This window comes from Vicia villosa, linkage group LG6, assembly GCF_029867415.1.
Source record: "Vicia villosa cultivar HV-30 ecotype Madison, WI linkage group LG6, Vvil1.0, whole genome shotgun sequence".
NCBI lineage: Eukaryota > Viridiplantae > Streptophyta > Magnoliopsida > Fabales > Fabaceae > Vicia > Vicia villosa.
Window position 1 is genome coordinate 136841498 of NC_081185.1, and position 11935 is coordinate 136853432.

General features: G+C 32.8%; 2 protein-coding genes across 2 annotated transcripts; both read left to right on the forward strand.

Annotated features, from left to right (window-relative positions):
* The first annotated feature begins 3952 nt into the window (after window positions 1–3952).
* LOC131612488 (ARM REPEAT PROTEIN INTERACTING WITH ABF2-like) lies at window positions 3953–8755 on the forward strand. The gene is made up of 19 exons (XM_058884280.1): window positions 3953–4298; window positions 4396–4544; window positions 4671–4846; window positions 5215–5335; window positions 5411–5485; window positions 5585–5679; window positions 5816–5891; window positions 5982–6089; window positions 6177–6305; window positions 6414–6482; window positions 6601–6660; window positions 6797–6920; window positions 7007–7143; window positions 7354–7417; window positions 7525–7601; window positions 7843–7907; window positions 7993–8110; window positions 8188–8312; window positions 8405–8755. Exons 1-19 carry the CDS (start codon window positions 4085–4087, stop codon window positions 8487–8489), a joined length of 2067 nt encoding a protein of 688 aa, XP_058740263.1. The 5' UTR covers window positions 3953–4084; the 3' UTR covers window positions 8490–8755.
* A 1697-nt stretch (window positions 8756–10452) lies between these two features.
* Window positions 10453–11055, forward strand: LOC131614773 (uncharacterized). The gene is made up of 2 exons (XM_058886327.1): window positions 10453–10918; window positions 11015–11055. The coding sequence occupies exons 1-2, from the start codon at window positions 10453–10455 to the stop codon at window positions 11053–11055; spliced, it is 507 nt and encodes a 168-aa protein (XP_058742310.1).
* Window positions 11056–11935: the final 880 nt, after the last annotated feature.

Below are 11935 nucleotides of genomic sequence, written 5' to 3' on the forward strand. Positions count from 1 at the left end.
TGGGCTTCTATATTTTTTTTATTGATTTGTTACTTTATTCATCTGTTTCATGTTTGATTATTTGTGTTTGTTCTCTTTCCCCTTTGAATTTGTTAAGCTAAATAGGTAGGTTGTGGTGGATTCATAACTTTATCTATATTTAGATCCCATTCAATGAAATGTTTTTCTGTCTAATAAATTTATGTTTTTTAGGGCTTATTATGTTGTTTTCATTTTCTTTACCTGGGATACAAACACTAATATTCTTTATGTCCGATGTTTTATATATGAAAGCTTTGAGAAAAAGATCGATTAAAAGTATACTTAAGTGATTGCGTTCTACAACTTTATGACATGTTATAAACTTATAAATTTGGTCAATATTATACTTTCACTTACAGCTAGAAACTTGCCTAACCTTAATCACACTAACTATGAAATACGTGTAGCGTAACTATTAACAAAATACATGCATCAATGTTGTTGAACATAAATATCCTAACCCAAAAAAGGAAAGGTAATATATAATAACAAAAATAAATATATACATATATTTTCACTATCTAATTGCAATACCAAACATATATGATTCAAATTCAATTGGAGATTACATTGAGTCCATTTAGTTGGATGCAAAACCAATAACATTAACAACTATCAAGTCAAACATAAAAAAATATTAGAGACAATGAAGAAAAAATAAGCGTTGAAGTATTGAAAAAATCAAGATGAAGTTTGAAAATATAAACAAATGATATCTCTCTCTCTCACTCTCTCAAGTGATCTTATACAGTTTATAGTTAGTGTGATTAAGGTTAGGCAAGAAAAAGCTAGGTTCGCCAAATCCCTAATGTAGAAAACCTCCTTGAGGTCAAGGTTGAAGGAGGGCTCAAGTACTGGAAGCTATGATCGCCTTCTGAGAGAAAGATGTATTTGGAATTCACCTTCATAACGATGATCCCATGGTCATTGTTGTCAAATGCAAAGTCTGGGAGATTAAAGGAGTTATCATTGACCAAGGAAGTTCCACATACATATTGTATTGGGAGGTGTTTGAAAGACTTCAGCTCGACCCAAAAGACCCAAAGCCCTTTAGAGGATCACTAGTTGGATTCTTAGGAGAACAAGCATATATAAATGGATATATCACCTTGAGGATCTACTTTGAAGAAGAAGATCAAGCTAAGGAAATAAAGGTTAGGTGTCTGGTTATCGATGCCCCTTCTACATATAATATGATTATAGATTTATAAGGCAACCAATAGGTCGCCTTTAATCGACTGAGCGCTGCCTTGTCTACTATTTATTTATGCATGAAGTACCTTCTCCTCAATGGGTGAGTAGAGGTTATCCAAGGAGATCAGAAAATCTCTAGAAAATGATATGCAGAAAGCCTCATGGTGAAGAGAATCAATCCTCAAGGTGGGAAGACCAGAAAGATAAACTCAGGAATAAATCCACTAGAGAAATTCCACAAAGGAGAGGAAATCTCCTCCCCAACCTCTAAGGATACTGAACGCTAAATATTTAGGAGATATACCCACTGAAGACGTCACCATAACTTTCATTTGTTTTTCTTTAGTATTGTTTGATTTTTTTTTTGTTTTTATTGACGAGTATTGTATATTTTCCAATTGTAAAAGAACAAGTTACTTTATGGGGTACACTTTTTCACTTTTTGCATTCTTACAAGAAGCGAAGATTTTTAATGAGGCACCTCACTTTTCATTATGTTAAAGTCTATATGTTTGGTGATCTATTTCTTTGAAGGAAATTTAAGAGTTCATGGGAAGATTTCCCAATAAGGCGAACAATATCGCTGGATCCTTAACCGAGACCCTTGCCGCACAATGAGGCGATCAATCGCGGGGCTCTTAGAGGTTGTTTGTAATCTTTCAATATTAGTGGATTAAGTCCTTTTTTAAGGCGAAATCATCTCGACGGATGGACAAAATTAACCTTGTTTAAGGTGAACTTGTATATACCAGAAGTGTCATTCTTCCTCCTTTCTATATCTTGTCTATCTCAATTGTTTGATTGAATATGATTTATAAAAGTTTTTTTTTTTTGAAAACCCAATTTAAACCCCCATTTCTTGTGTTTTTCTCAATCTTCATATATTTGGGTTCTTGTAGTACATATATTGTTGTACTTTGGGTGTGCTAGAAAGATTAATATTAGCAAGAGCTTTGGTTTCAAGCTGTTGAGTTTCATATATATTTTAACGTGGTTGCTCAAAACATTTTAGATTCAGAACCTGGTAGTAAAGTTGGAATGTGATTGGTATAACAAATTTAATAGTTGCTCAAACTGGATTGGGGGGTTTGGGTTTGACATGTTTACCGTGAGTAGAATAGTTATGCAAATGCACTTGTCAATATGGGGTATAATCTAGGTTCTAATTTGATGTTTTACAAGCTAGTTCCTGCTCAAATTTCACTTCTTTTATTAGCTAATTTTATTAGCTAATTGTATTGGAGAATCTTCTCCTTAGTTGGTTGTTATGTAATCTTTTATCTTTGGACTTCGACCTTCTCCTCTTCAGCCTCTACAATTTATACATTAGTTATAGATTAGAATATATAGTTATAGATTTGTATCTAACAAAATTTGAATTTAAGACCTTGAGAAAATCATACTTTCAATACTCATGCTTTCACCATTAGGCCACACAAATTTTCTCTTTTAAAGAAATAATAATATTAATATTTATAAAGTTTTATTTTAATATTTATTAAAACATATTTTAATATATCTAATGATATAAGTAATGTTGAGATGACAAAATATAGTCCATTCTTTCAAACCATTTTTTTAATAAGATGATGTATTATTCAACACCTATCAATATTTTATAATAATATCCTATTTTTATAGATAATAGATAATAGTTTTTAAGTTTAAAACAATATATAAATTTTCTTAAAAGTTAAGAAAAATAAACATAAAATACATTGTTCTTACTTTCTCATAATTTTTTAATGTAAAGCATTTATAAATATTACTCTAGCAATCTCAAGTTTCAATTTTTTTCAATTTCTATTTATATATAATGTTTTATTATATAGTTATTTTATGTACCTATTCATTGTTATTATTTTTTATATATTAATTAGAGAAAATAAACACCCAATTCATTATATCTTATTTTATTTTTCTAATATTTCTAATTTTTTAATATGCTTTTTTAGGTATTGAGTTTTACACATAATTCATTTTGCTAATTTATTAAATAAAAATTGATTTACATTAGTAGAATATATGGCTATGGGTGTTCATGGTATTTTAGTGAGAAGATTTGAGAAAATTTAAACTTAATGAAATTATAATAAAAATTCAATTAAATCGAATTGAACTGTTTTAATTTAGTCAGAACCAAAACAAATTTAATTTATTGATTTAGTATATCATTTTAAAATTCTAAAACAGATCAAATCGTTAGAAGACAATTTATCTTAAATCGAACAATTTAGTAAAGAACTAAACTGTTACATATTTCTTTATTTTTATTATTTAAAATTTAAAACTTGTTTTTAGTAATTTTCAATTTCGATTTTATTTATTTTTCATATGGCTCAATTTTAAAAATATTTGTAAAATATAATTCGGTTCACTAATCAAATATAATGAGTTCGATTCGACGATTCGGTCCGGCTCAGAGTTTTATTGAACAAAACCCTACCTATAGGATTGATTTTTCTAAACGAGTTATTACGAGATATGATGGCAATTGTTTGAAATCTTAATATTTAATCTTAAAATGTTTTACTATAATATTTAAATAATAAGAATGTTATTGAAATAATGTATTTAAACAAGAGTGAAATGGGGAAGAAAAAGGGCGCTTTAAATACATTATTTCAAAAATGTTTTTTCTCCAAAATATTCAGCGCCAAATATTACCGCTATTTCAATTGCTTCAAACTTTTGTTTTACGCCAAATGAATGAACACTCTTCTAGACTCAACTTTTTGGCTTAAAATCTGGAAAAGCGGAAGACTAATTTTACTTTCATTTCTTAATCGAATTTCAATCTCTTACGCATTTAAAATCGAAGTTCAACACAGATTTTCATTCTCAGAAAAACCATCGCTTTTAATCTATCATGGACCGCAAGGAAACTTTGAAGAGGAAAATGGATTTCACCGAAGAAAATGAATCAGCCACCGATGTTGTTCACGAAAACTCTCGGCGTTTAACTCTCGCCGACGATATTAATCAACGCCTTGATCGGATTGACACAATTATTACACTGCCCGATCCAGATATTGCTTCTGCTCAAAATGATCTACGTGTTCTTTCTGAATTCGCAAACGACGGTATTCACATTTCTTCATTTTGTTTTAGTTTCTTTGTTTTGATTGATTTTGAGTGTTTTTTTTATCTGATTTATTGTGTTCAATTTCATCTTTGCAGATGATAATGTGGATCTTATGGTAGTTTGTGGTGCTATTCCCACTGTGATCAAGGTTTTGCATATGGTGTCTAATGGAGGTGAATTTGATGCTGATACTTACGACGTGGAAAAAGACTGTGTCTCTATCCTTGGTCATCTCGCGGTCAAGGTTATTTATTTTCAAATTATTATTTGTGTCGCTATGATATGTTAGTGTCAGTGTTATGTTAAGGGTACCTGTGCTTTGTAGATAATAATTCTTGTTTTACTTATGCTGATCTTCATGTTCAAACAGCCTGAGTATCAAAGCCTCATTGTTAATACTGGAGCCTTGCCTTGTTTTGAGGAATTGTTGTTGAGACCTAAAGCCCCTGGTGTTTCTCAAGCAATTTATTCTCGTCTTCTTGGGACAGTAGCTGATGCAATAACCAATCTTGCCCATGAAAATATGGGCAACAAGAACCTTGTCAGGTTTTATTCTTCCAAATTCAAATTCTTTAGAATGTTTGCTTTAGTAGTATACAACTATAGCATAGCAGAATCGGGATACCACCATTGTTTTGTTATCAAAGTTGTCTTAAATTTTCGGAGGCCCTGTGTAGTTATGCCTTAATTCTTAGAGGTTCTATTTAACTATGGTTTAATTGTGAGAAATATTTTATGAGACCCTATTTAGATACACTTTAAGAGTGACAAATTTTAGGTCTTACGCATTAGTCCTCCTTGCACGTCCTTTTTAATTCAAAATATTGTCCATTAGCTGCTATTGCACTATTGCATAGCAGAATGTTAACAATCTATTATTTGCAATTGATAGCACTAATAGATGCTTTGTTCAGGCATGAAGGTTGCATCCCTCCTCTTGTTGATTTGCTTGATTCCATTGATACAAAGGCACAGAGAGCTGCTGCAGGGGCCTTGAGAACTCTTGCATTTCAAAATGCTGAGAATAAGGACCAGGTAGTTGATTTAGCACTATGACTTACACTGTTGGATTCTTTTGTTATAGTTGCTTACAAGAATTAAAAAATGCAGATTGTTGAATGTGATGCGTTGCCCACTCTTGTACTAATGCTTGGATCAGAGGATCCTGCAATACATTCTGAGGCGGTAAGACACAAATGAATTCACATAATCTTTAACATTATAATTTGCTTTTTACAGTTTTCTAATGTACGAGAACAAGCTGAATGAAATTTAATGGTGTAGGTTGGTGTGATTGGAAATCTTGTCCATTCTTCGCCTGAAATTAAGAGAGAAGTTCTTCTAGAAGAGGCTTTACAACCAGTTATTTATCTACTAAGGTGACACATCTTGCCTTTTATTTTCTTTAAGCTATCCATAGGACTAGGAACATGTGATGTATTTGTCAAACATTGTAGGGGTCTGTGGTAGTAAGCTATTACTTCTATCTTAACTAGTCTATGTTTTCATTGATAGTTCCCCCTGTTTGGAGACCCAAAGAGAAGCAGCTCTTTTAATCGGTCAATTTGCCACAACGGATACAGATTGCACGGTTGGTTAAGTTGTGTTTTGCTAACCTACAATGCGATAGCTTGGTTACAAGTTAAATTCTCTTACTAATCCCCATAACTGGTTCACTCAGATTCAAATTGCCCAAAGAGGTGCTATAAACCCTTTAATCAAAATGCTTAAGTCTCCAGATTTACAACTTAGGGAAATGTCAACTTTTGCACTTGGGAGGTTGGCACAGGTAATTATCACTAGCAACTGATATTTAGCAGTATTTGGGAATTAGGGTCTTGAGATCAACTCTAACTGTTTATATAATCCATGTTAGGACTCAGACAATCAAGCTGGCATTGCTTACAATGGAGGTATAGAGCCTCTCCTCAATCTTCTAGCTGCAAGGAATCCTTCTGTCCAACACAATGCAGCTTTTGCTCTTTATGCTCTTGCTGATAATGAGGTGAAATTAATTTTCTTGTTCTTTACTTGGTCTACATTGTACATGGCCCTTTATTATTCATTGATGCTTGTGATATGCTGCCTCTGACATAACAGCTTTGTTTGACAGGACAATGTTCCTCTTATTATTAAAGCTGACGGTTTACGAAAACTGCAGGCTGGACATTTCACTGTGCTAGTATGTTCATTTACTCTTTGCAAATAATAATTTAGTTTTGTTTATCAAGATAACTATTAGAACCTCTTACTAGTTTAGTACAAATTTAGTTTCCTTATGATTTTTGTTTGACTTGCAGCCTACTCAAGAGTGTGTAGCTAGGATGTTAAAAAGATTGGAAGAGAAGATGGAAGGGCGAGTAAGTTTTCTTCCAAGTTATCTATGACCAATGATTTATTTGTTTAGTCATATGATAATCACAATCAATTTAAACATTCCTTTTACTGTTGTTTACATTATTGATTTTGATTGTTTTATTTATTCCTCTTTTGCAGGTACTGAAGCAAATGTTATATCTTATGCGCTCCGGGAAAAGGGCTGTTCAGAAACGTGTAGTTCTTGCTCTTGCACAGTTATGTTCCGCCGATGATCGTAAAACTATTTTCATTGACAATAATGGTAACAAACTTTAATATATACTTTTGTCCCCTTTCTCTGGTTGTACTTAGAAAGTATTTTCAATCAAAATGCTGCTAAATCTTCAGGATTAGAATTGCTGTTGTATTTTCTTGGATCTACAATCGAAAAGAAGCGTGAAGCCTCTATAGCGCTTCACACAATGGCTACTAAAGGAATAAGTGGCTCTATTGTTGATCTTGTGCCTGTATCACCAACTCCCCGGGTATTTTTCATTTTATGTCTCATAGGATTTATTTTGGTTTTTTGCTCTGCACAAGTTCTGTATTATCATAGTTGCATAATTCAACTGCAGTTTGAACTTATTGCCTTTACACCTTAGTTGTCTTGTTCATATTCTACTGTATATATATTATGGTGATGATCATGAGAATGAAAATAAGATATTTGTTTTTGTGTTGTATGTATTTTGTAGATTTACTTGGATGAGCAATATGTAAACAATCCAGCGCTTTCTGATGTCACATTCATAGTTGAAGGTAAAAGAGCCGCTGTCAATTTTTGCTGCTTTTTTCTATTAATTTTCTGCTTGTATGCATATTGAATATGATATATTTACTAATCTACTTAATTCTCCTTTCTTCAGGCAAACGCTTTCATGCTCATAGAGCTTGTTTACTTTCATCTGATATATTTCGCGCAATGTTTGATGGTGGTTACAAGGTAAGCATTAACTAATCATTCAACCTAGTTTCAATTCTTCTTTTAATTTATTACCTGTAAGTAGCAACTATTATTTGCCAATTGAATTTTTAATATGACGCTGGTACTAGTTATCTAGCTCCACAAACATTTTGAAAATTTTGAAAGCCACATAATCACTTCACAATTGAATTAGAATTAAAGGATATGTGGAGTTGAAATGTAAATATCCTTCATAATGTCCTTACAATGTGCAATGCAGGAAATGAAAGCCAAGGATATAGAGATTCCAGATATTAAATGGAATGTCTTTGAGTTGATGATGAGGTATGTTGGTGCTGCCCCTTTACTTATATATTGATGTTTTTATAATAGGCTCTATTTATGAACTAATTTTCTGCTGGAACTATAGATTTATATACGGCGGAACAGTAGATGTTGATTTGGATGTTGCCCCAGACCTCCTTAAAGTTGCAGATCAATATCTTCTCGACGGTCTTAAGCGTATTTGTGAATCTGTTATTTCTAAGGTAGGCCATGAATCTGTTCTTTTTTTTTTTTTGAATTTTTAATGGTTTAATTTAATATTGTTAAATAATTCTTGCAGGATATTTCTGTTGAAAATGTTTCAGTAATGTATGTGATGTCAGACACTTATAATGCTACATCGTTAAAATATTCATGCATACTCTTTATCTTGGAGCAATTTGATAACTTGAGCTCCAAACCATGGTATGTTATCTTACATTCTTTACAACTTCAAATGTAGTTCTCTTATAGTATATTGCACTGATCATATTTTCTTTCTCAATCTTAATATGCAGGTATTCTCACTTTATGCGTTGCATTAAGCCAGACATACGGAAATTCTTCTCGACTTTACTTACCATGACTAAACACACTGGCTAGTGCTGATTCTCCGATTTTTAATCTTTTCGAGACGGATGAAAATGTACAAAGCTGTTAATAAATAAATTTGCATGCCATTCTTTGGTAAAACCTTAGAGCATGTTTGGCTATACATAGTTAACAAACTCTTCAAAGTGTAGCTTCTGTCCAATTGCACAGAAGCACCTAGGTTTTGTATTTTTCTTCACACATTTCACAGTGAAAGATTCATATATTTTTACATTTAGTCTGAAATTGTTGATGGTTATGCTTATAAGTTATAATAACCGATGTTAAAGTGCACTTTATTATGTTGTTGCTTTTGGGTTCCTTATATATAAGAAGTTGCTACTATGTTACTTGTAAGTTAAGAAACAACTTTCTACATTTATAGCGTCATGAATTGATTGCAAAAACATATGGCAAACTTTTACATTTCTACATTTATAAAGCCAAAATGGCTAAATAAAACCTTAGTTAAATAAATTATACAAATGAGTTAGTAGAAATTAGACTTAGTTTAGAGTCTCCTTAAAAAAGAGTATAGACTGAGTTATGAAAATGGTTGGAAATAGTTCTTGTTGAGGTTTGATATTCGTCAAGGTGGATTTGTTGAGTATGATTTATTATAAAAATTATTAGCCAATTTCTCACCGCACCTTAATAAATTTTTCTAGACCATGTCCAAAATTTCTAAAACTTCTCCTTTTTTCAGAGATATATATTTCTAAATGCACCAATTCTTCATTTTAGGTAAAGGTAAATTCAGAGATGTTTTTGCAAAGGGAATTGTAGGGTATGTTCTGAGATACATCTTTGAATTAACCTTTTTTTTAAAATTAAAAAAAAAATCGAAGATGCATCTCAGAACTAGGCAAACCTATTTAAAGCCCACGCCACACTCTCCCTCTTTTCCTTATTCATTTTTCAGAAAACAATTGCTATCTCCCTCCCTCTACCCATTTTCCAGTTCATACTCAATCTCAAGATTTGAAGCAACATTGGATCATTTGCTTGTATCTTGCCATTCCCAACTCCCTCTAACTACTGTATTAAATACTTTACACGCTCCTCAACACATTTTTGAGTAAGTTTCTCATTTAGCTTATTTTGAGTTTTAATAAATGTATTAGCTCAAATATGTTATTTTTAATGCATTAGATAGCATTAACATTTGAAATAGATTATGTGTAGGATCTGTTTCTATGATTTGGGTGAATTTGGATGACTTTTGGAAGGCTAGGACAGTGACATAAATGTTTCTGCCATGGAAGCTAAAAAACGAAGCTTTTTCTGGAGATGTATCTCTGAAGTGTGTTATTTCAGGTGTTTGGAGATACATCTCTGAACTCTTTCCTTCCTGATGCACTATTATCTTTTCTTATGTCTTTGTCAAGGAAAATTACTGAAAACAACGCAAGGAGGAGACTTGGCCGCCCCCACTAACCGCATTTGCTCACCACGAGGGGGTTTATCAGCATGACCAGTCTAGACCCATCCCTATGCCTCACGACAGAGAGGAGTCGACCTCTAGGAGTTAACTATCATGGGGATTGAGATCCCAGAGTCGTGTGCACCATGATGAGGATGCCCCAATTGCACAACATGTCCTAGTTGCTGAGAAGGGCCCATAAACACTTTATTACTAATATAATTTGGAGATCGTGTGGCTTCGCATATCTGGGACGGAGAGATATATTTTTTAACAATCCTATTTTTTAATATTTTAACGAAATTCAACTAGACATAGACTGTTATATTTTATTTTCAACAGGAATGTGAGTGTCTGAAATCTGTAAACCATGCTAGAAAGATTCACAGTCTTTTTCAGCCACAGGATAAGTGGTTCCAAAGTGTACTCCAGAACTCCGGTGTTGCAGGTCTTTGTGCTTTCGGGTACAACACCATCACCTATGGCATGTAGGTTGCATTTGCTGAGAGATGGCATAGCAAAATATCATCTTTCCACTTGCCCATCAACGAGATGATGATTATATTAGATGATGTAGCTTGCCTCTTACACATTCCCATCATAGGAAGGTTGCTTGATCATTCTAAGATTACCAAGGCTGATGTAGTGGAGATGATGGTGGTTTATTTGAGAGCTGGCCTTGAGGAAGCCTTTCAGTATTGCAAGAACACAAGGGGTGCACATGCCAAGTTTTCTTGGTTGGCAAAGTTGTATAACAACTTAGAGATAGTCGAAAACCCGGATGTCAGTGATCTTTGGGTTGGCTACCACAAGGAGTGTGCACTGGTGTGCTTCTTCCTATTCTTGGTTGGCATGTCTATGTTTGTGGGCAAAATTGCAATCTACGTGGATGTGACTTACCATAAGTATTTCATCGACTTGGAGTTCATTCACAATTGGAACTATGAAGCCGCATGCTTGGTATACTTGTACTCCAAGCTGAACGAAGGTTCCTGTTGGATGACACAACAAATGACAGGTTCATGCACCCTGCTTACGGTAATTTCCAAATCCCATTATTAAGTTAAAAACAACTTTTTTTCACTCTTGTTACTATTTTTTTATTCGTTTTTAGGGATGAATCATTGCCCACTATCATTGCATTCACAGGTTTAGGAGTGACCCTTTGTATACTGAGGATTACACATGTGCTTGCCTATACATCTCGTGCAGAGGAAATGATGTTGTGGTGTCGTTCCATGTGTATATTGACAACACTCAACATTATGACATCAAAATTTAGTAGAAAGGCAAGAAAGCAATGAGCTAGAGGGAAAGTTTAACGTCAGAGACCAGCAAAATATGCAGTTTTCCTTGTCCAAATTGTATTTATAAACTTATAAACTTGGCCATGAGTAGATTCCAATTTATATCTAGGAATTTGCCTAACCTTAATCACACTAACTAGGAAATACTAAAATTTAGTGTAACTATTAGTCAAATTACATTCATCAAGGTTTCTAAACAATTATCCTCCCCAAAAAGAAAGGGTAACAAAAACAAAAATAAATACAAACATAAATTTCCTTGTCTAATTATACCACCAACTATAATTCTAATTCATTTGAAGATTATGTTGAGTCCATTTGATTAGATATGACACTAATAACATTAAAAACTATCAAGTCTAACATACAAAATATTGGAGATAATGAAGAAGAAAATCTATCATTGAAGTTTTGAATAAAGCAAGATGAAGTTTGAACAAAATGAGATTGGATTTGATTGAAGCTCATTTAGTTATCATTTACTTTACGAGATGTATGATAAAAAAATCATTTATTAATTCGCCATACTAGGATTTTTCAATTAAACCCTAGTTCGTCTATATACGGAACATAATCAAATAAGCTTTAAATATAATTAGGAAAATCTAGAGATAAAGTAAATAATCCTCCATAATTTTTCCTGACTAGATATCCATTCGATTTCATTGAGCAATTGGTAGAATTGTAAATTCAAAACATATAGCACTGTACACTCTTCTCTAATTCTT